This window comes from Macrobrachium nipponense, chromosome 29 (genome assembly GCF_015104395.2).
Source record: "Macrobrachium nipponense isolate FS-2020 chromosome 29, ASM1510439v2, whole genome shotgun sequence".
In the NCBI taxonomy this organism is placed as follows: Eukaryota; Metazoa; Arthropoda; class Malacostraca; order Decapoda; family Palaemonidae; genus Macrobrachium; species Macrobrachium nipponense.
In genome coordinates this window covers 72,201,411-72,227,315 of record NC_061092.1, presented here as the reverse complement: position 1 = coordinate 72,227,315, position 25,905 = coordinate 72,201,411, and the positions used below count along the sequence as shown (strand labels likewise).

At 37.1% G+C, this 25,905-nt stretch overlaps 1 protein-coding gene across 1 annotated transcript; it reads right to left on the bottom strand.

The window, feature by feature from the left end:
• Nucleotides 1–3,770: 3,770 nt before the first annotated feature.
• On the bottom strand, nucleotides 3,771–25,526 carry LOC135206285 (beta-1,4-N-acetylgalactosaminyltransferase bre-4-like). The gene is made up of 6 exons (XM_064237703.1): nucleotides 24,978–25,526; nucleotides 16,359–16,615; nucleotides 8,216–8,319; nucleotides 7,210–7,332; nucleotides 5,119–5,215; nucleotides 3,771–4,995 (listed from the first exon to the last, which is right to left on the bottom strand). The coding sequence occupies exons 1-6, from the start codon at nucleotides 25,435–25,437 to the stop codon at nucleotides 4,831–4,833; spliced, it is 1,206 nt and encodes a 401-aa protein (XP_064093773.1). The 5' UTR covers nucleotides 25,438–25,526; the 3' UTR covers nucleotides 3,771–4,830.
• Nucleotides 25,527–25,905: the final 379 nt, after the last annotated feature.

Below are 25,905 nucleotides of genomic sequence, written 5' to 3'. Positions count from 1 at the left end.
TGACACCAAATGAAGAAACCGAGGTGACTCGAACCAGGCATTATGACTGGCGGATGATAAAGATGCCTTATGAAGGACACGAGGAGGATCGACAGGAATGGGCCCAGAAATAAACTGGCAATGATGGAAGACAGATAAGAGTGCTAGACCCACTTCTCTGGAGAAAGAATGAGGAATTTGAGGAAACGGAGATGCGACGGAATCATTGTGTCATTTTCACAAACGTTCAGTTACGTTATTATATTTAACTCTATCAATAAAACGAAGCAAGTCATGGGAAATAATAATTCCTATTTTCTTTGGTGATATTTTATTTAAACATTACAAATATTTTTCACAGGAAAATTAGAAAATAGCGACCAGTCTGCCGATGTCTTTCCCAAAAAACACTGCAGAAATACAATTCTATCTTAAATAGCATCAATTATGAAACACAGACGAAGTTATGTCATAACGTTCCCTATACTGTATTCACTTTATTATGCAGAGAATAGTATTCACTTATTGCTACTCCAGTGTATTCCTTATCTACTTAATTAATGTACAGGAATTAAGGTAGAAAATTATACGTTTGCTGAAATAGAGTGAGTTGACCACGAGTCTAGATTAACGGAGGAAAGAGGAAGTAAAACATACAAAACAATAAAACAGTGACGAGGTTTTCCTTCTTGTGCATCAATCAGCTCTTCGCCAGTGAACAGAGCGCGAGTTGTCATTTAACTGACTTGCAATCAGTCTGAAAAGTGGGTAAACAGTGTTGCATTTCTTGTTGACAACGTATAATACACTCTAAAACGTAATATCCAGTCTAGCATATGTTAAATCAGTCACACAATGTTATGTGAACAATACCAGAAGTTTACCACGACTCACTATGCCAAAATAACGGTCACTGGAAGAAGTGTTTGTTTTCGTTTTTTGTCACAGAGTCTTATCCTTAAGTCAAAATGTTGCCACCTGAACCTGGAATTGAAAATGAAGTTGGAATGGAATACAGAATTTACGCCAAAGGCCAAGCGCTGGGACCTGAGGTCATTCAGCGCTGACACGGATTTTGGGAGTATAAAGATTTGAAAGGTGTAGCAGGAGGAAAACCTCAATGCAGTTGCACTATGCAACAAATGTTAAGAGAAGTTTGATAGCAAGATGGAAGAAAAAGAATGTGAAAGGAGGTACAGTAAAAGGAATGAAAGGGGTAGCAGCTAGGGACCAAAGGAATGCTGCAATGAACCGCAAGTAATGCCTGCAGTGCACAGAGTGAGGTGCACTGACAGCACTACTGGGGGAAAAAACAGAAATATTGTCACGTTCTATGGTGATTTTGAGGTACGTTTAAATTCAGATTGTAGCACAGAATCCTGTCAGCTACTTATGATAAAGGTAAAAGAAAAATGACATCCTGCTTTCTTTTCGTGAGAGGGATATAGTGGCGGAACTGGTTTGGAACCAACTTTTGACCTACATAGTATTTTAAAGTGACCGACAGTGGAGAGTAGTTATTGTAGGAGTTCCAGGCTCTTTGTTTGCTTGGTTCTTATGATGGCAATCTCTGTTCATAACAATAAGGGTATAATATACACACATTATGCCTTCTTCCAGTTGTTTTCTCTTACTGATGCAGAATTCAAGAAGAGCTCCATAGTATGTGTGTATATTCATGGTAAGGCAGTCCCCGGGTTACATCAGGTTCAGGTCAAGTCGTTCTGTAATCTGGACTTACAGTGCTGTTGCTATTTATTCCCTCTATAATTGTGATTATTCAGGTTAGGTCGATATTTAGCTTAAAGCACCCTGCCGGGAACGGAACCCACGCCGTAATTCGGGGACTGCCTGTATAGGTATTAGAGTGTAATGCCAAATTCCAGCAAATCTAGACATATGAGAAAAATTGGTGTTACTCCAACGTTCTTCTTCTAGAAAACTGGCTGCTGTTTCTAGGACTTCCTATGTCTGAAAAGATCTTATATCATTAAGGCAATGATGTCCCCATATCTGGATTTTAGGACAAAACTGAACCCTGTGATGTTTTCCCCTTTTCTTAGTGAGGTTAGAAGGTTTCCTATGTCAGCATTTTGCACAAGCTGAAATAGCGACATACTCAAGTGTGTCCTTTGTAATTTTGGGTTTTATATAAGAAGAATTGATATCATGAGAAAAGGGGAGATAGGCAGAAGAAAGGCGTGAAAGGTTAGAGAAGGTGAATGGGAGGCTCAGAGTATTTTGAGGTGATCTGTCATATGGAAAGAACAGAGGACGATACTTGGGCAAAAAGCTTATCATTCGAAAGTATTTGAAGCCAGGGCTAGAGGAAGACCTCACGAATGGCGGATAGGTGTGGTAGAGGAGATACTGGGAAGCACAAAATGTGTCCAAGAGAGAGGTGAATGACAGCTATGTTGATGTATGTTATGTGCCTCTGTTTACTATTTTTTTAGGTGTATATAACAGCTAAGCTTGTTGAAGCTTTCTGCACAAGGGTCTCATTCACAAAAGAGCAGTCAATTATCACTTTGACACTTACTGTTTTGTTTTCCTCTAACTCTGTCTCCTCTAGTTGAAGCAATTTAATGATATATATATATATATATATATATATATATATATATATATATATATATATATATATATATATATATATATATATATATATATATATATATATATATAAGTAGTGTCAGAAACATTATGGGAATGAGAAGCATCACAGGGGGTTAAAATGAATATTTATGGGTTAGACTGAGAGGGGTAATGGTAGCAATTAAACCAATAATAGAATCTTAAATAAACCTGTCAGTATTCTTCAAAATTGAAAAGGTGGTTGTTGGTGGCGATTTAAATGCATGCAAAGGTAGGGCACAGAAAATTATGAAGTTGTTAAACGCCTAGTGTATATGGAAAGATGGGTCAGAATGTTCCGGGTTGCTTTCGGTAAGTGCCAATAGATACTTAGGGACGATAGGTTCATGAAAGGAGTGTATCATTTGGAATTGTTCAGAGGAAGGCTAGGGAGAGATAGAAAGCATTGGATAGTCGGCGTGGAAGACATATTAGAACTGAAGAACTGTAATGTCAAGGAATTGTAAGAACATATAATAGGTAACAGGTGCAAGATCAATAGTGGTGTTTGGTAAGATGCTGTGCACGTTCATAGAAACTCATTGACTATCGAGGGTTCTATCTATATATATATTGGTGGCAATGAAATGATTCCAACTAGACAGAATCCATGTGAAGTTTCAGCTAAGCACTAGTTTTCTATGGGTCGATTGTGATTAGAGAAGATGAAGCTAGAGTAGAAACCGCTTTTTGACAACATCCAGCTGTACTACTTAGTAAATAAAAATGTCCCTCTTGGATAGCTTCCTACAGAATTAGAAAGCTACCATCCAGGTTTATAAAGAGCACTTTCTTCTAAGTGTGTCTTTGGTCTGATGGATGAACGTTCCACGGGGAATTTCTTTTTTCGTTCGGGCCCCGGCTACAATACCCTTATGAACCAGGGAAGGACTTGACATTCCAAAACTTTTCTTGAAGAATTTCAACTTCTGTTTGTGTTTTATCACAGCTTTGCATTGTTTCGACGATAGAGATAGAATAACGAAAATTGAAATAGAATTATACGGTATTGTTTGACTTTTAGACGCATGATTGAAGTTTTGGGTCGGTCTTCAAGTCAGGTTAAGGTGCCGTCTTTACTTTTATGGAGCATATCATTGATGCGTTCGTGATAGTTTACTGAATTAATAACATGCCTTGGAGGCCATTACCGAGGAATTATTAATATTAACATTAATTTGAGTTCTATTATAAAAGCGAGTTCTCGTTGCACGGCATCATCGGAAATTTCGAGACTGAGATCAACTGTAGAAGATCTCATTACTAGTTTCTGGGTGATTCATCACGGGTTATGGCAGTGGCGTCATTATCACTGGGTTCTGGAGTGGCGCTGCCATCGCTGGTCTCTTCAGCAACCTCCCAGTTAACTTGTGAAGTTGTTTTCTATTCGCTGGTTGGAAGTGTGTGAAATCCTCTTCCCTCGTTTTCTAAGCAGATACTCTTTTGGTACCTTACTACGAACTTCTGCAATCAGAGGACCTGACAGATTAAGTAAGAGATTTGCTCATTTCGGCATTTGTTTTTCGATCTCCCAACTGCTTTGTGCAGGATAGCGGAAGGCTGGCAGCCGCCAAACTTCAGGAACTGCTTACACTGTAATCAACATTTAGTATGAAAAAATATGGAAAGTTAACAAGAAAATAGCTACATTAGAATTGCCAGTATGAAACCTATAACTAGTAAACAAAATATCCTTCAGGCGTTGGTTGTGTTGAGAAAATAAAGTTATTGGCTTCAATATGCAACTTCTCAAGATCTGATTCTCTGTTCAGTTGGCTTGAATCAGTGATTATATAAAAATCAAGACATTTGTCAATTGGTCATTTATGAATTAGAAAAGATAGGGGGAATTTGGCATGTATATATCACATATGTACGTTCATTGAAAGAATTGTCATTGGCACTTGGAAACTTGGAAGAATTGTCGGGAAGGCTGTAGACATTATGAACGAATGGCTGTAATAGAATACCTCACATCAGTGCACAGTATTTGGATAAAGTGAAAAGGGAGGAAATTTCCATTCCATTAAAACACAATCATACGACATGAGATTCTCCTAAAAGATCAAACATAAAATGGAAAAGGCAGGACCTATCATTCTCACATTTCCTTTTGGTTTCGTCGACACCAAAAAATAACGACTAATCGGTTTCTTAGAAAATAACAACCTAAGTGGCAGACAGTGAAGTATTTCAACTATCTTCGCGGAGGAGTTAATGGGAGTCTAGCCGAACGAGATTTTCTGGAGGTGTTCCAACATCTAGGAGCAGGTGAGTGAAGAGAGGGTGTTTGTGCAGCGCTAACAGGGAATACTTGAGTGTGTTGAGGCCATCCAGCCGGTACCTCCTACCCGACGTCCTCACCAGCTTTCCGCGGACCTGCGAGTCAAGAGCGAGGCTTAGATAACGTTAGAGGAAACCAACGACGAGGTCCACCAGTGACCACCTTTTTATATACACACAGTGTAACCGAGTCAGCCCCACCACCCTACTATTTATTACCTTCCACGTGAGCGGTCTTCTCTTGAGATGCCTGATCATCGTATACCTTGCCAGCATATTGGGCGGTCTGGTGATGCTCAGCCCTGACTGCTTGATCCTGTGAGACAAGAAAATGAGTAAATGTAGAGAGATTTACTGGCAGGAATTGGATAAATGGATGATTTATACAATTTTAACTAATCCAGTTTGGCATACTCACTTGCTTAGGCTTCCACTTGACTGTATTTTACTAATAGTCCATTAAAATGCAGGCAATATTGATAGAAATTTCACACTTGCCAAATACTCATAAAGGAAGGGGTTTGCTTTTCATCCACTAAGAAGTTCTACATTTAAATAAGTTTAGCACTACTTATGTCACAGAGGAAGTTTTTTCTTTTTAAATTAAAGTACTTGAACAAAAGACTTTGGACACATTGAGTTTTTGTATAACCTATTGGGATAGGGCCAACTTGAAAGGGTTGGGTATTGGAGTCTCTCTTTGATTGACAGGATGATGCAATGAATTTAGACTTGGAGTTTGCCCCATTCAAATCATGCTACCGAAGGCAGGACAGGATCCGATTCGGTAAGACTTGTCATTCTTATGTTTCGAGACTGCGTTGGTGGGCAACGAAAATCTGGAGCACTGCCAGAAATATTAAGCTGTGGGTCGGTTTATTTTGTGCCATTGACTTGGACATAACAGTTCCTTAATTCCAGGATTTGGATACATGTTAGCGCCACATGGGGTTTTTATGCACATTTAGTAAGCTTGCATTTTTGTCTGTTTGCTTGTTTGTCTGGTTCGAATCTTGTTCCCTTCGTCCGATGGACTAGAATTTTTACATGGTTACTCAATACCAGTGACAGTACAACCTTACATGATCAGTAGGTCAGCAGTGACCTCTAGTGACTCTACAGAGGCCTCTCTCAGTACCTCAGGATTTGTAAGAAACTCTTGGATTTTCAATCTCTTCTTTGATTCAGTAGAAGAAGTTAAAAACTCTACGGATTTCGCAAACCTTCTTTGACCCGATGAGATTTCACGTTCAAACATGGATGGAAATTCTACAGGAAAAACAAAATAAATAAATAAATAAATAAATAAATACATTTTTGTAGCGTTTCATTTCATGTTTGACGCCCACGCTTTTATTTTTGTAGACATAATTAATTGCAAGAAAACCCTGGTGTGGCTCAAACAACTAGTTTTTACTTTTACGTGCATTTTAATGTGTTTTAAATATATATATATATATATATATATATATATATATATATATATATATATATATATATACTATATATATATATATATATATATATACAATAATATATATATATATATATATATATATATATATATATATATATATATATACTATATATATATACACATACATATATATATGTATATATATATATATAAATATATATATATATATATATATATATATATATATATATATATATATATATATATATCATACATATATATCATATATATATATATATATATATATATATATATATATATATATATATATACATATATATATATATATATATATACATACATATATATACATACATATATATACATATATATATACATATTATATATATATATATATATATATATATATATGTGTGTGTGTGTGTGTGTGTGTGTGTGTGTGTGTGTGTGTGTTTATTTTTTCTAATTCCATGCCCTGCTTTCGCAAGAGAGAGTTATTGAGACCGAACCACAGTGATCATGGCATTTGTTTTAATGCAGAATTAATTTGAGATATTTTCCTATAAAGTTAATAATTTGCAGATCACACTATCTTAAATCATCGTTTGCTAGTTATATACGTGCCAGTAATAAAAAGAAAATGACCTGAAAATGGTGACAAGATATCTATGACTTCTTTTATTCTTTTATTCATCTGGTCATTTATTTACAATTATTACCGGAAACCCGATCTGGGATTGTTGTCCCAACGGCTTCCGACCGAAGCCATTTGTGAATCTGTGCTGTTAATAAAATCAATACAGTGGCGTGAAGAGTGGGAAAGTTTCTCTTTCTCTCTCTCTCTCTCTCTCTCTCTCTCTCTCTCTCTTCACCTGTATCCCATATCGTCGTCTTCTCCTCCCCATCCCCAGTACATGTTGGAGTATCCGTTCAGCCTGAGGAAGTGGTCTCCTCTGACGCTCAAGACGCCTCCAACCAGAAGGAAATAAGGTAACCTGAAAGTCAGACGATGTCGTTTTCCATTAAGTTTGAGTCATCTCTGCATTTTTTTTAAATCAAGACAATACAAGCAAAATTTGAATGACATCACATTTTTCACGCGCATGTTTCGCTCACATACTGTTTATAACCAACTCCAGGAACACACTAGCAAATTTGCTTGTGCCCTTCGTAGTTTCGATACCCGGAGGCACCGATCTCATGCCCACTGTACCCGACTTCCTTCCCAGTACCCAGAGTTAACTGAACATCAACCAGTATCGCCATGAATTGGGCACTACGCGTCGGCTGGTTATAAAACAGTATCGAGTCAATTGAAAATTGTCTCAATATAATACTAATAATAATAATAACAACACAATACCATAATGATAATATTACTAATACAAGACTAAATATTTACTGGACAAGAAGGAAGACATCGTAAAAGAACGTTCGATTAATTACCATCTGAAACAACTAAGGGCCATCTCATATGGGCGGGGATGGGTGGAGAGAGAGAGAGAGAGAGAGAGAGAGAGAGAGAGAGAGAGAGAGAGAGAGAGCGAGAGAAGGGTGAGCGACAGGAAAGGAGATATAAATTCTGGGGACAGCAACCAGTAGGTCCATAGTATGTATATATATATATATATATATATATATATATATATATATATATATATATATATATATAGAGAGAGAGAGAGAGAGAGAGAGAGAGAGAGAGAGAGAGAGAGAGAGAGAGAGAGAGACGCCAGCGACAGGACAGGAGGACAGTAGATATAGATTCTGGACATCACAGTGTGGTCCATAGTACATAAAGAGGCAGACATTAACATTCACCACAGCGGTAGCTGGTGATAGTGAAAAAAAAGGAAAAAAAAAAGAACAATGACTGACTTGTACCCCAAGGTGTCCACCCCGACGGAGAGGTGTCGTGGCTGCCACGCCTCCATGAAGCCAGAGTTCATGATCGAGCCCTTGTTGAAGGTGGCGTTGCCGGCCTGCGGGGGCGGAGTGAGAGGGAGGGAGGGAGGAATCTTTGAGTCTTTGCAGAAATGTTACGACTTCCTTTCAACCTATGTTTAGGTCTCTATCCTCTCATAGGAAAAGGACTGCTTTTGTTAGTGTATATATATACATATATATATATATATATATATATATATATATATATATATATATATATATATATATATATATATATATACATATATATATATATATATATATATATATATATATTGTAACATAAAAAAAAAAACTTTCTATGGTAAGGATTTACGAGGAGAATATATCAGGAAACAGTGACAACTCACTATAACTTAAAATGTACTTTAATAACAACTAGTAAGGAAATTAAAGTCACAAACAGAACATTAAACAAATTACGGACGCTTTACACAAAAGCAAAGACTCGCTATACAGCACTTCATCAAGACTACTAATCACTAATCACTGCATTTTACAGTATAATACCCAAGTCACAAAGCTTTACATCAACACAACATATAATTCACTGTAACATCAAAAAGTTAGTGGCAACCAACGTTACATCACACAAGAAAACGTCCAAATGGATAAACAATACATTACCATATATTCCTCAAAACTTGATACACTATTATAATCACTTGTTTGTTTCAGCTCCAACGACGTCGTTTTGGGCCTTTATATACCAGACTCACGCTAGACATCCATGGACCAAATATCATTGTTTCGGTACATTATCCTTGGTGACTACCGCCTACGCCAAGCGCTACTCGCCATCTGTTGTCTAGTGTACACACTTTTTTTCTATGCAAATATCAATTTTCAACCTTTTCTGCAATTTTACATTCAACATAAATCAATATTCCTTTACATTCTCCCCCTTTTAACTCTGCGGCTCTCTCCTCAGTCCATGCTGAATTTTCACTCTTACAATCTTAAACATTAGCTACTTCCATTTAGCAACTATCGGAGACTGCCACGTCGTTGGTAACAAGCACTTTCCTTTAAATAATCAACAGATCTAGAGAGAGAATCTGCAATGACATTTTCTTTGCCTGCTATATGGTGAATATTTAGTTTGAATGGTTGCAAAAATAAAGACCATCTTAAAATTCTCTTATTGTTGTGCTTACATTTATTAATAAAGGTAAAGGGTTATTATCAGTATATACGTCTATTTCAAAGTTACTGTTAAGCAAGTATATCTCAAAGTGCATTAAACTCAAAATTAAACTCAAAGCTTCTTTTTCAACAATACTGTAATTTAACTGGTGGCTATTATATTTCTTTGAAAAGTAAGATACAGGGTGTAAAACACTATTATGTTCCTGTAATAATACACTGCCAGCTCCTACTTCACTGGAGTCTACCTGTAACTTGAATGGTAGATTAAGTCTGGGGATTTCAGTACTGGCATAGACATTAACATGAGCTTAAGTTTATTAAAGGCATCGTCACATTCCTTTGACCACACAAACTTCACATCCTTTTTCAGCAACTCTGTTAATGGGTAGGCTACATCTGAAAAGTTCTTACAAAATTTCCTGTAATACCCCACTGTTCCCAAAAATTTCATCACTCCACGTTTAGATGTAGGGAGGGTCAAATTCTTTATGACCTCAATATGACAATCAAAACAGGGTTGTTTCACTTGGCCACTTCCTATTTCATGACCTAAATATTGAAACGTAGTTTTTCCAAATTCACATTTGGCAAGGTTTATCGTAACATTAAATTCTAATAACCTCTTAAAAACATCATATACTTTTTTAATGTGATCTTCCCAGGTTTCTCCAACAATAATAATGTCATCTAAATAAACAAATACACCTTCGAAATCTTCAAGATATAATTCATCTGACGTTGGAAATGTCAGAGGTGCATTACATAAACCAAATGGCATTACCTTATAATTATAAAGTCCATGGGGTGTAACAAATGCAGCAATATCCCTGCTGTTTTTTGTCTAACTCAATTTGATAGTATCCTTTCAATAAATCAATTTTACTTAAAAAAGGAAACTTTGCTACATTATCAATTATATCTTCTACTCGGGGCATAGGATATGAATCTTTTATAGTTTACATTATTTACCTTTCGATAGTCTGTACACATTCTTGCACTTCCGTCAGGTTTGTCGACTAGAATACATGGGCTAGCCCATTCACTATGGCTTTCCTCTGCTAGTCCGTGTTTCAGTAAATAAGCAACTTCGGTCTTTAACTGTTGTTGTTGCCTCGGCGACATTCTATATGGACGCTGACTTATTGGAGTCTCTTCTCTCAACCTGATTTTATGTTTTGTACTCCTTTTATCCTTTTAGGATGGTCTGAAAATAGATCTGAAAAGTTTTGAATTAGCACTTTAAAATCATGCTGCTGTTCATCAGATAAATGAATACATAACTTCCTAAATTTTTCATCATCACTCAAATAATCTGTATTTTTTAATCTAAGTTCAATTTCTTCTTCAACGTCTTTTTCATCATCCTCTTTTGCAATTGACAACACTCCACTGGATTCGTTATACTTCTTTAATTTGTTAATATGGAAAGTTTTAGCTTTCCTCCGTCCTGTAGGAAATTGAATTCGATAATTAACATCACTTACTTTTTCCTTCACCGTGCAAGGTCCTATATACTTCTGGTTAAAAACCTTACCAGCTGTAGGGAGATCCACTAGAACCTTATCTCCTATGTCGAGTTCACGTTTTGCAGCCTTTTGTCGTAATTTCTTTTCATCTCTTCTTGTACTACTTAAGATTCTCATGTGCTACTTTCCATATTTTCTTTATTTTTTCCTTCATTTCTTGTAACGTGCTAGAATCCTTCTCATCTGAAATCAACTGATTCTTTATCCCCACCTCCATGGGTGACCTTACCTGATGGACATATCCAAACTGAAAAGGAGAATAACCCAACGATGAATGTACGCTATCACGAACGGCAAATAGCAACATTGGTATGTAGACATCCCATTCCTTTTCATTTTCACAACAGTACGTGCGAAGCATGGTTTTGAAGGTTCGATGAAATCGTTCGACCACTCCTTGGCTCTGTGGGTGATAAGGAGACGATAAACAATGCTTAATATTCTGACAGGCTAAAAATGACGGTAAACTTTCTAGACGTAAAGTTGGTTCCTTGGTCGGTTTGAACTTCTTTTGGCAAACCTACCAGCGAGAAGAGCTTGTTAAGCGCTTCAATTATCTTATCAGCACTCACTGTTCTTAAAGGAATAGCCTCTGGAAATCTGGTAGCACTACACATAATTGTCAGCAAATACTCGTTACCTTTGCTAGACCTAGGCAGAGGTCCTACACAATCCAAAACCAGTTTCTCAAAGGGTTCTCCTGGAACTTCAATGGGTTGCAATGGCATCACCTTAGGGTCATGTTGAGCTTTACCTACTTTTTGACATAAATCACAATTTTTACAATATTCACTACAATCTTTCTGCATCTTAGGCCAAAAAAATACCTTAATAATTTCTCATAGGTTTTTGTTTATACCTAAATGACCAGAATAACTACAGTCATGAGCAATACCTAGAACAAAATTCCTATAACTACTTGGAATGACCACTTGTTCTACAACATCATTAACATTTCTACTCTTGAACTTCCTCATTAGGATTCCATCCTTTAAAAAGTAACACTTGCCTTCCTTCTCGATATCATTTATATCAACAAGGGCATTATCTCTTATTACCTTCAAATTATCATCTTCAATTTGAGATTTAACAAATTCTTCCTTATTAACTTTCAGCATTCGCAAAGGAGTACTGACTTTACTTACTTGTAGTGTTTCCGGACTATCTTTAAACAAGTTGTGTAAATCCAAACTGTCGTCATCATTTACCTTTCCTTCGGCACTCTTACTTCTTGTAGTAACTGCACAAGCAGGAATAAGTTTGGAAATGTACATTCAACTTCTGTAATAAATGAAGAATTAAAAGGGGTTTTCTGTCAAAATTGGATTACTGCTACCAAAAACTTTGTCTCCACATACATCATTTTCCAAGAATTAACTCTACTCCTGACACTGGGATTTCTCTCACCAAAGCAATTTTAACATATCCTGAAATTAATGGAGTTTCTAACCTTACTTCTACTAATGGAGCTGAAAACTCAGGTCCAAACCCACGCAGAAGTACATACTCTCCAGTATCCTTCCACTGGTCATACATATTTCTTATCATTACAGACTGTACCGCTCCGGTATCTCTTAACCACCTTACTTTCCTGTTTTCAACACAAGGGAGGTGTAACCAACCATCTCCCATAAAAGGGTCATACAATTCAGTACCTTTGGATGTGGACTTCTCTTCAGGTAGTCTCAGTCCATTTCCTTTTACAATATCCTCAATACAACCAACATTAATAACATTTTGAACATCATTGTTACCTATTTTGTAACCTATATTCTCATCAACATCACATATATTATTACTGTCGATGCTATCGTTAAAATACCTCTTACCTGGCCTAAGGGGAGAAGCAAACAAACAAGGACCTTTGTCACCACATGCTTGTGGTTGATTCAACAATGCAATGGTATTTTCAGGTTTATGATCATCCTTAAAATGTACAGGTTTATCTTTAACTTTATTTACCACTTGAATTGGACGGTTTATTGTGCGATGTGGACAACTCCTACTGATGTGTCCTGGTTTGCCACAACTGAAACATACAAAATCTCTAAAATTTTCGCCTATATTTTGGTAACTAGGTGTAAACTGATCATTTACACTGTATCCTGCTTTTCCAGCACTAACACTAGGACCAGAATTATATTGACTTGCCCCTCTACCACCTCTATTAAAGGATTTATTATAGACTCCACGAGATGATACCTGTGAACTCGTAGTCTTACCTTGTGCCTTGTAATTTTGCTGCTCTTCCCAAACTCTGCTTCCTCCAATTTTAGGAGTGACGTCAGTATTATATAGCTTATGGGTCAATGCATAATTATCAGACAATCTAGTGGCTTCATCCACATTATCTACATCACGTTCATCCAAATATGTTTTAATAAGTGGATTAATACCATCCTTGAACTGCTCAAGCAAAATAAGTTCCTGAAGTTTACCGAAATCACCATTAACTTCTCGGGCATTCATCCACCTATCATACCACAGGCGTTGTTCCCGTGCATACTCCATATGAGTACGACTGTCTCTTTTTATCCAGCTTCTGAACTTCTCTCTATACCTCTCTGGCACCCATTCATAAGCTTTCAAAACTTCAGATTTAACTCTCTCATAATCCTTAGAATCATCTAAAGATAAGGCAGCAAATACTTCCCTAGCCTTTCCTCGAAAGGAGGTTTGAACCAACGTGCTCCATGACGTTCTCGGCCATTCACGCTGTTCTGCCACTTTCTCAAATTGTAAAAAAAATGCATCCACTTCATTTTCAACAAAAATTGGTACACTTTTTACTGCATTGTCTATTCTAAAAGATTTTGGTATTTCTCTGGACTTTTCTTCTACTTCAAGTTTCTTCATCTCTAGCTCTATCCTCTGCTCAACTTCAATCTTCTTTTGCTCAACTTCTTTCTGAGCTTCTATCTTCCTAACCTTTTCAGCTCTCTCATTCTCTAACTTCTTTAGTTCGACAGCTTTCTCATTCTCTAATCTAACTATTTGCAAATGAATCTGCATCTCCTCAACACTCATCCCTTCATAAAAAAGTTTGGACTTTTTGGTTTAACCCTGCGTGACTTGGTTTTTTCACGTACGGCTTTGGCACCTTCCTCTTCACTTGCACTACCTCTGTATTATTCTCACTAGCGCTTTGCTGGCCATCAGCTTCTTCCTCTTCCCAACTCATTAGTAACAACCCTTCCTTATCAGACAAAATGCCTAAAGTCATTAGCGATTCACTTACTTTATTTGAGATTTCTTGCTTCCTTGCAGATTCTGATACTTCTACATTATAGTACCTAGCTAGAACAATCCAGTCTATTTTAGTTATACCTTCTAACTTTTCACCACTAGGACTACGTATGAAATCTTTCAAATCAAACATCTTTAATAACCTGCTCAAAATAACACAGCAAGACAAATATAGCACTAACACTATCACAACTCTCCCCCCTCTCTAAAGTACATGGAAGTACTGAAAAGCAATTAACAGTAGGGATACGTCAAGTTATGGTCGAATACGTTCGACATGAAGAAAGCAACAATTAATAAGGATACGTTCGGGTTTCGTTCGATAGAGTGAGTAAACAATAGAGTAGGGATACATTCGGGTTTCGTTTGACAGGCCCCCACTGTAACATAACTTTCTATGGTAAGGATTTACGAGGAGAATATATCAGGAAACAGTGACAACTCACATATTAACTTAAAATGTACTTTAATAACAACTAGTAAGGAAATTAAAGTCACAAACAGAACATTAAACAAATTACGGACGCTTTACACAAAAGCAAAGACTCGCTATACAGCACTTCATCAAGACTACTAATCACTAATCACTGCATTTTACAGTATAATACCCAAGTCACAAAGCTTTACATCAACACAACATATAATTCACTGTAACATCAAAAAGTTAGTGGCAACCAACGTTACATCACACAAGAAAACGTCCAAATGGATAAACAATACATTACCATATATTCCTCAAAACTTGATACACTATTATAATCACTTGTTTGTTTCAGCTCCAACGAAAATCGTCGTTTTGGGCCTTTATATACCAGACTCACGCTAGACATCCATGGACCAAATATCATTGTTTCGGTACATTATCCTTGGCGACTACCGCCTACGCCAAGCGCTACTGCCATCTGTTGTCTAGTGTACACACTTTTTTTCTATGCAAATATCAATTTTCAACCTTTTCTGCAATTTTACATTCAATAAATCAATATTCCTTTACAATATATTTATATATATATATATATATATATATATATATATATATATATCATATATATATATATTATATATATATATATATATATATATATATATATATATATATATCTATAATAATATATATATATATATATATATATATTATATATATATATATATATATATATATATATATATATATATAGATATATATATATATATATATATATATATATATATATATATGAGTGTGTGTGTGTATTAAATTCTACCTTCCCTTTCGTAACTACTTCCAAATGATAGAAAACATCCCAATTCTCGACAATATGTATTGCAATGTTAATGTTTACTAGCAATCTACAGTCGGATGTATATTTCATTTAATAGGGACACGTCTACAAAATTTTGTCATTTGGAATTCCTTATCAACTGAGTTTGAGAAAGGAAGTAAAGATCATCAAGTGTAAAAACGAGGATCATTATCATTTTGTAATTGACGCTGTTTCTTTGAATAGAAATTTGGACGTACTCTTCATCCCATTCCTCTCATCATCAAAACGTCTCCCCACAATATTAATGCTGAAACGTAGTGGGAGAATGAACATTTGTAGAGGAATCACTGGCCACAGCCAACAGATCTTTATGGCGTGATTTTAACGACCTCGCGGTTTCCTCCTCGTCTGCTTCCCTCGCTCGGCCATTTCCCCTTTTTATGGCTTTGCCATGACCACGGTCCATATTATATACATACAGAGACCTGGTCTGAACCACGATTCTTCCACTGCTTTATAGTCTGCGAGATGGAGTCCAATTTTCCAGCTTCCGGAAACTTGGACCACATGTTGGTTTGTCTCGTTTTCGTTGTTCCTGGTTTTATGGTGTCGTCTGTTTTGTTTCTGAATTGAAATATTCTTTATGTGTATTGGTGTTGTCTTTGAATTATCACTAACTCATTGGGTAGTTTCTCGGCAATCAATTCCTATTTTATTATTCTGGTCAGTTGGATTATTCAAGATATTAACAGGTAATTTGTGGGGAAAAAAAATTTGGATTCTGTATTTTCAATTATTATACAGTTATTATTATCTACCTCACAAGCATGCTATCCTATCTCATAAAGGGACGTAAACCACCACTATCCACTCACTTTTGACACAATAAATCCTTCAGTACAAACATACCTGCTCCGCCACGTATATCGTATACTCCAGCTGCTGTCTCCTCAGAATCGGATGCAACCAACTTAGAAGGATGATGAGGTGATGAAGACGATCTCTGTATGGCAACACAACTGCTACTTTGTGACGTGGGAGGCAGGGATTGGTGGGCTCATAAGATGGACTCCACGTACCGCCAGGCATCACCCATTCTAGCTCTTTCAAAACATCATTCAGCCGCAGCTTTTCTAGACCATCTAAACTGATGTTTAAACGCCCCACTGGAATGGAAGAATCAGGGGACTGTGTTACAAGGTTTGAAGCAATTCAGTGATAAATGAGAATTTAAATATAAGTTTAACAATTGATGAACAGCAGCGTTCCTCAAACTGAGGGGTCTGGTTCTTGTCATGACTACAACTGAATAACAGCCACATAGGAATATGACTATTTCTTTGCTTTCACTGATACTCACAGAGCAGTGTAGCGACTGAACTGCATCAGCAATGTCCTGTAAAGGAAAAGGTGCAAATTATTTTTTTTAACTCGGTCAGTTTTCAAGAGAGCAAGCTTTGTTGTCTCTTAAAATAATCATTCGTGTAACTGAAAGCATTTTATTCCTCTGTCAGTTGCATTGCTTCTTCCTTTAAAGTGTCTGTGAATGAAATTGATCAGGAAAATACTCTGCTGTTGATTTTTTCAAAAACTGAAAGAATTTGGTTTCCTAGGTCATTAGATAATGTAGTGCACAATTCTTCATCAGTAAAAATATACTTGGCAACACGAGGCATTTCTAATATAGTTTCATGTACTGCAAGGGAGTTACAAATGTACTACAAACTGTTTGATTTCTTCTACATTTGATTATTTTTGTTGAAATAAAAAACTTGTTATTTTCATTGATACTGCAATGCACCAAGTGAGGTGCACTATCGGCGTTACCTTCGGGGGCGGTTGGGGGGGGGGGGGGGGGGGGGGGGTTGGGGGGGGGGGGGGGGGGGGGGAGGTTGTAGTTAGTAAATAATGATGTCTAGAAGTGGAAATCAATGACTTTTAAGATAATGAATGACAGTTTTCCTGGTTATCATCCGCCATTCCTTCCTGTGCCACATTCTCAAGGAATCCGGGCTTTAGTTTTCTGTCAGCTTAAGTACATACCTGTGTTACTTTTGTGTAATCATGTTTTATTTTTGTTGGCCTCAAATCAAAAACGAAAATGGTCCGTTTGCAGCAATACACATTTTTGTGTGGCTATTTATGTGAGTGAAAATGCTCGTTACCTTGATCCCTTATTCAAAAGACAAGAGATCAGGGAAAAAGAAGCAGTATTAAATTTCGCCTCTTCTAAGGTTTCAATCTTTGAAAGTGCCCCTGTCTCGATTTAGGAAATGAATGCCATGCATAGTTTCGAGAAGTATATGTGCAATATGCTCTTATATTCTATGTTCGTCTATTCAGGGATAAATCATCCGAGAAATGGGATGGTAATGTCCTAATCTCGGTTATATCTGAGCAATGTATATCTGCGTCACTTTTGGTGATGAATTGTGCCTATACCATAAAACTTCCATAAAAACGAATCCTTTACAGTTGCTGGCCCATAATCCCTTATGATCATGAGTGTGTTCAAAGGGAAACTACAAATGATGCCATTTGTGATCATTAGATAAAAAATAAATGACACGAGTACTCATTATGGTAATCCTGCTAATGGCGACCATTATTTGCTCTTAGTTTCCTGATGGCTCCCATTTATGAGAGGGCTGCGATTTGTTTGTTTCCATTTTTTCACTTTCGGCGTTTACTTTCGTGTTTGACCTCTTTCTCTCTTAAATTGCTTTTCCGACGTGATTTTTTCGCTTATAATGACCCAGGTATCCCGACCTTGTTTTTGTGAAATAATGAATGTGATCAAAGATGCAGAAATTTGAGTTTTCTGCCACTTTTCTTGTCAGTTCAGGACTATAAAATGCCAGCTTTGTAAGTAGATCTACATTATTCACAAGTTAAGAAGATGAAGCATTAATAAGAGAGCGATTATTAATGGCGTCATAAGTTCTTTTTTTTTTTTTTTTTTTTTTTTTGTCATTTCAAGTAGTTAAAGAGATTCCACAAATAAAGAATGCTAAATGTTCTACAGGAGTTCATATGCATATCTCTTCTGAGAGTATTTTTGAACTGAAATTTCGAGTGGTGACCATGTTCATAAGTTGGAGGTCCTTTGGTTTTGAAGTACCATCTGTGAATTTAAAACGTCTTTATAAGCAGACACGTGGAGAAGAATACAAGTTAAGAATCTAACCCAAAACTTCACTGACAGAAATAATCGAAGTCTGGTAAGTGGAATGGCCACATATTCCCGATCTGTAACCGAGTACCGACCCTCCCCTGAAAAGAAAACAGAACGCCATATATACCTTACAAACTAACCATAGAATTTTCTTGAAAATAATCTCATTATGTTTCCCATCATCACATTACACATGTGTACCGTATTTGAAGTGATTGACCTCACGTGACCTATCCTAAGGGCATAGCAAACAATTCGGGGCTGGTGCAATCCTAGCATACATCCCGGGAATTTCAGGACGGGCATGTGTATGCGCATGCGCTGTGAGATATGCTGCAAGGTTGTTTACAGAATGAAAAAAAAAAGCAACAACGATCTATTCGAGCACTTATTACGTCAAGAAATCCTCTCTTAGGTAGAAGGAAACTCTTCAAATTCTGGCTATTTTCTCTGGTGTTTTCACCTCTTATCAAACCTTTATTTCCGAATGCTTTGGGAAACTCAACAAAAATGAATCGAATCGATGGGAAACAATTCTTGGAAACGACCCACACTATAGTAGATTCACATCACCCTTGCATTTGATGTCTAGGCCAGTCCCTTACGACGCTCCTGATTGGCTGTTGATAAGCCAATGACAGGGCTGGAAACTCTTAGTCTCTATCGAGAGTTCACATAAGCAGGATGTATGTTCCATGTTTCTTTCAGGAGAGGTGGAACATACATCCTGCCTATGTGAAGTATCGAGAGAGACTGAGAGTTTCCAGCCCTGTCATTGGCTTATCAACAGCCAATCAGGAGCGTCGTAAGGGACGGGCCTAGACGTCAAATGCACGGTTGAAGTGAATCTACTATAGCTCATTATTTATAATGTCATTTCTTTCGATAATATTGACCGCTTATCACTATGGAATTCTAGTAAGTTCTGCAAGTAATCAAAGGCTGGCGGAAAGTGAAGAGACTATACAAAAATGGCATCAAGTCTCAGGTTTCCCAGTTTTAATTTTTTTTTTTTTTTTTAGAATCACCAGTTACCGTTAATAATTTCTGTTATAACATTGCAATATTTCACTTTATTATTATTATTATTATTATTATTATTATTGTATTATTATTATTGTTAATTTTATTATTATTATTATTATTATTATTATTATTATTTGTTTTATTACAAAATAACTGCTGCCTCAGCTGCATTAATTTCATATAGATCTTCTCTATTTTCCTAATTATTGTTTTCTCATTGTTGCTTAAACAGTTTAAACAACAATGAGAAAACAATAATTAGGAAAATAGAGAAGAAACTATATAAAATTAATGCAGCTGAGGCAGCAATTACTTGTAATAAAAAAAATTTAAAAGAGGGTTTACTTCCAGCATATATTATTATTATTATTATTATTATTATTATTATTATTATTATTATTATTATTATTATTATTATTATTATTTGATATTCATATTATGTGGCTCGGATCCCACAATAAGCTGTAGGTCTCGTTGCTAGATAACCAATTGGTTCCTAGCCACGTAAAAATACCTAATCCTTCGGGCCAGCCCTCGGAGAGCTGGTAATTAGTTCCGTGGTCTGGTTAACCTAAGATATACTTAACTATGAAGGAGGTCGACTTTTTGAGATGAAGCCGCCTTACGTGAGTCTGGTAAGGGGTAAAAGAAATAAAAAGGGCCTGACGTGGACGTCTGGACTAGCGGTCACCCAACAAAGCGGGTATGAAGTAATGGGCCAGGGTGCGAGATTCTGCAAGCATATTTCTTATTTCAAAAACTAAGTTGTAGATACAAAAATACACAAAATTTACCCTTTGTACATTATTTTTTATACAAACAACCCGGGACTGTATACAATCGACAGCTGCTACTTGTCCAGAAACCTGGAAAATGGGACTGGAGCTCTCTCTCTCTCTCTCTCTCTCTCTCTCTCTCTCTCTCTCTCTCTCTCTCTCTCTCTCCAATTAATTTCTTGCTGGTGAAAGGCGGTGGTCGTGGCACCAATATTTTTTCCTCTGCCCACCATGAATTTGGGTGATATGTTTTCTCCCGCTTTTACTTCCTCTTATGTCGAGGCATTCGTTAACCTCCAGGAAAACGATTCGTGGATGTTTTTGCGTCTTGGCTCATGTCTGCTTACGCGCGCACGCGTGACTTGAAGAGAAGTGTAGACTCATAATGACGGGCTGCTTATTGGCTTTGAAAACCGAAAATTGCTCGGGCGATATTTTTCTTCGAAGCCTTCCAGCTTCTGATGTTAGTGTTAATAAAAAAAATTATATGAAATTAACATTTTGGAAGGGTTTCTAAGTAGGTGTTCTGAGTAGTGTGAAAGTTTTGAAGTGAGCCATCGGAAATTATCATGGTGACAGAATTACGATAGTTCTTTTTATTGAAGTAACGTGATTGTGAGTTGAATGATAACCGATTTAACATGTGCTGTGGGATAAATGATCAAAGATTTACCATGGCCACTGTGAGATAAATGATCACCGATTTACCATGGCCACTGTGAGTTGAATGATCGCCGATTTAACATGGTCCCTGTAGGATAAATGATCGCCGATTTAACATGGCCGCTGTGGGATAAATGATCTCCGATTTAACATGGCTGTTATGGGATAAATAGTCACCCATTTACCATGGCCGCTGTGGGATAAATGATCACCAATTAACCATGACCGCTTTGGGATAAATGATCACCGATTTACCATTGCCGCTGTGGGATAAATGATCAATGATTTAACATGGCCGATGAGGGATAGATGATCACCGATTTAACATAGCCACTGCGGGATGAATGGTCACCGATTTAACATGGCCGCTGTGGGATAAATGATCACTGATTTAACATGGCCGCTGCGGGATAACTGATCACCGATTTAACATGGCCGCTGTGAAATAAATGATTTAACATGGCTGTTGTGGGATAAATGATCCCTGGTTTAACATGGCCGCCATAGGATAAATGATCCCTGATTTAACATAGCCTCTGTGGGATAAATGAATACAGATTTAACATCGCGCTGTGGGATAAATTATCACCGATTTAACATGGCCGTTGTGGGATAAATATTCATTGATTTGACATGGCTGCTGTGGGATAAATGACCACCAAATTAACATGGACTTTGTGAGATAAATGATCACCGATTTACCATGGCCGCTGTGGGAAACATGATCACCGATTTAATGTGGCTGCTGCAGGATAAATGATCACCGATTTACCATGGCCGCTGTGAAATAAATGATCACTGATTTACAATGGCTGCTGTGAGATAAATGCTCACTGATTTAACATGGCCACTGTGAGTTGAATGATCACCGATTTAACATGGCCGCTGTGGGATAAATGAGCACTGATTGAACATGGCTAATGTGGGATAAATGATCACTGATTTAACATGGCCACTGTGGGATAAATGATCACCGATTTACCATGGGCGCTGCGTAATAAATGATCACCAATTTAACATATCCGCTGTGGGATAAATGATCACTGATTTAACATGGCGGCTGCGGGAAAATTATCACCGATTTAACATGGCCGCTGTGGGATAAATGATCACCGATTCAACATGGCCACAGTGGGATAAATGATCACCGATTTAACATGGTCACAGTGTGATAAATGATCAACGATTTAACATGGCCCCTGTGGGATAAATGATACCGATTAAACATGGCCGCTCTGGGATAAATGATCTCCGATTTAACCTTGCCGCTGTAGGATAAATGATCACCGATCCATGGCCACTGTGGGATAAATGATCACTGGTTAAAATTGGCTGCTGTGCGATAAATGATCACTGATTTAACATAGCCGCTGTGGGATAAACGATCACTGATTTAACATGGATGCAGTGTGATAAATGATCAACGATTTAACATGGCCCCTGTGGGATAAATAATCATCGATTTAATATGGCCGCTCTGGAATAAATGATCACCGATTTAACATGGCCACTGTGGGATAAATGATCGCCCATCCATGGCCACTGTGGGATATGTGATCACTGGTTAAAATTGGCTGCTGTGTGATAAATGATCACCGATTTAACATGGCCGCTCTGGGTAAATGTCAAACCGTACCATGCACGTGGGATAAATGGTCACCATTTAACATGATTTACCATGGCCACTGTGGGATAAATGATCACCGATTTAACATGCCCGCTGTGAGATAAATGATCACCGATTTAACATGGCCGCTGTGGGATAAATGATCACCGAATTAACACGACTGCTAGTTAAATTATCACAATTGAATGGAATATGAAATTTAGTCTTGAAGCCAAGCGCCGGAATCCGAGAGATTACTCGGCGCTGTAATGAATTTAGTTTGAGATGAATTGGTTTCTCAGTGAATCTATGAACTGACTCAATAGAAAGAATAAAAGAATGATTTCAAAAGTATGGTAAAAATTCATATTTAGCAGAACCGTATATTCCCCTTAAAAAAAAGGTAAAATTTGCATTTACGATAAGTATATAACCTTGACAGTGTTAAAAAAAAGTAAAAAATAAAGGGCAGACATAAACAGCCTTCCATACACAACTGCAAAAGTGTCGCAGGATGTGACTTGAATGATAACGGAGCTTAAAATGAATGCGCACTGAAAAGTCGCTACATCACGGATGTGCTTCAGATCAGACTGATCACTCGGTTACTAAAAGGGTTACCATGAAATTCAGATGGATTACAAATGGATGGCTGCTGATAGTAGATATATTATCGAGTCGAGGCAAAAAAACCGTTATAGAAAAAAGTCAGAGGAAAAAAAAGTCACATTCATCTTTCCTAGATAGTTAAAAGTTAAGTCTATCTTAGTTTTAACAGACCACTGAGCTGATTAACAGCTCTCCTATAGCTTGCCCAAAGGATTAGATAATTTTACGTGACTAGGAACCAATTGGTCACCTAGTAACGGGACCTACAGCTTATTGTGGGATCCGAACCACATTATATCGAGAAGTGAACTTCTATCACCAGAAATATATTCGTCTGATCCCGCTGTGGTCTCCTAGATAGTGACCCCCAAGGGTTTAAACCCTTTTGTATCCACCTTTGTGGCTAGTTTAGTACAATCCTGTTGGGGATTACTATAAAAACCCAAACAAAACTGTAAATATCATAAGGATAATGACCCCAAAGAAATATTGTGACTTTATTACCAGCCAAAATAGATAAACTTTTTTCCTGTGACTTCATTACCGGCCACCAAATTATCAACAGGCTACAGGTGATGAGTTCAAGCATCACATGAATCACCCTGAATAAGGTTTTATGTATGAGTTAACATGAATATGCAATGAATTATCGTCGTATTGTATTGAATGCAAATTTACATATTTCTGAAAAGCCGTGTATGTAACATTGTCGTCTAATTGCTGTGAATCTGAGAAGAATTAGAAATGAATTAGTTTAAGTGAGATGACTGTCACCATACTAGACATGACTATTGCATATTAGGGTAAGTTAAGAGTTAAAAGTATTATTGGCATTACCAATACTGCGAGTCAGAGGTGCTGTATTATCATAAGAGAGACCTGAATTACCACTCATTTTCTAGCATTTTAACGAATTAAAAAAAAAAAAGTATTAAGTGTCATAGTTTTCAGAGTTCATGAAAATTGCTAATTTGTTAGATAATTGAATAATATCTCTTACCTATTATGTAGGAAATGTTAAGAAAAACAGATCAAATTTTCAACTCAAATTATGATTCATGATTTTTTCTGTTCCTGAATTCCTAGAGGTCCAACTTTGCTGTCTGTTCTAGCAGTAGATGAGGTTGTTATCCCAACGATGGCCAACAACATTTTAAATAGATTTGGTGTCAAAGGTAAAAAAAAAAATTTGAAATTTAGTCTCTTCATATAAGTACATTCTTACCGTTCTTTATCTTTGGGATTTGTTTACAGTACTATCTTTAGGGAAGAGGGTACCGGGAAAAATGACATTCCCTGATAGCAGATTAAATATCATAATCCGAAGGGCTTTATCTTCATCAGTTGTTTGTATTTATTGTGTTTATATTCATACCTTAAGCTATTTTCCCATTCATAAAACCGTTTCAAGAATATTTTGGAAATAATTCTATGAAGAAATCAACTCCCAAAAACATGTGATAAACACTGAAGGGAACGGAACCCAAACAAAATTATATTCATTCAAACGAAGAGTTGGAAGCTCGAATTGTCTTATCGTAAGAGTTTCAGATTGAGCCAGTTGGAATGAACCAAAAGGCCTTCAGTCGAATAATAATAAAGTCTGAAGTTTCAAAGATTTTGTCATTCGACACAAGAAAAGACTCTTTGCAAGGGGAATAAATGTCACTTACTCAAGTGAGGAGGAATTTCCGGGCACGTCGGTAATTTTCGTAACTGCTCTTCTGTTGGGACCTTCTTCGTCGGCGTCTGAGGCTCCGACGTTGCTGGGTTGGTCGTCTGTTCCTCGGAGACGTCATAGTCTTCGTCCTCGCGAAGGTACAGAGGTTCGAAATCCTTTTCTGCTTCACTGAACTCGGTTGGCAAAGGTTCGGAACCTTTTTCTATCTCATCGCTGAGTCTCGACGCGGTTTCGGCGTCATCGGGCCTCGCAGGTTCTTTGGGCGACGATGGACTCTCTTTTGAGTCACTGGATCTTCTTCCGTGCAAATGATCATCGTTCTGCTTCTTTCCTTTGTTTCTATGATTACGGTCGACAGACCCAACTTGGAGACTGTGTCGTTCATTTCCCCTGGGGGGATTTTGCGTCGCCTGATTTCCGAGTCTTGCCCTTGGCGCTGCTGCTGCTTTCATAGCGCCTGACTTGTTACCGGAGGCGGGCAGCTTCGGACTATCACATTCACTTCCCGATGAACTCTCACATTCCAGCCTATTGAAAAACTTCCGTCTTATATATATATATATATATATTATATATATATATATATATATATATATATATATATATATATACATATATACCTACATACATACACGCGCACGCGCGCATGTCACGACATTTATTCAGCGTAAATCAGCGTTTAGTAAAAAAGACACATTTGCTATATCCTATTTTAACTTGTGAACTTGAGGTCGTAGGTTCACTGCAGTAATGATTACTAAATTAGATTTCGAGATACAAAATATGCGAGGCAATTTATTAAGAAAATAAAAGGAAATTCGTCTAACAGTCTTATCGAATAACGTTCAATGACCTGACCTGTGATAGGGTGAACAGGACGAACAGGGAAATGACCACAAGGAGTCCTAACAGCAGCAGTG

Coding starts and splice junctions, on each gene's coding strand:
- LOC135206285 (XM_064237703.1), bottom strand. CDS start 25,437: ATGAAAGCAGCAGCAGCGCCAAGGGCAAGACTCGGAAATCAGGCGACG. Junction 7,333..8,215: donor GTGGACACCTTGGGGTACAA/GTCAGTCATTGT, acceptor TCTGACTTTCAG/GTTACCTTATTTCCTTCTGG. Junction 4,996..5,118: donor GAAGACCGCTCACGTGGAAG/GTAATAAATAGT, acceptor CTTGACTCGCAG/GTCCGCGGAAAGCTGGTGAG.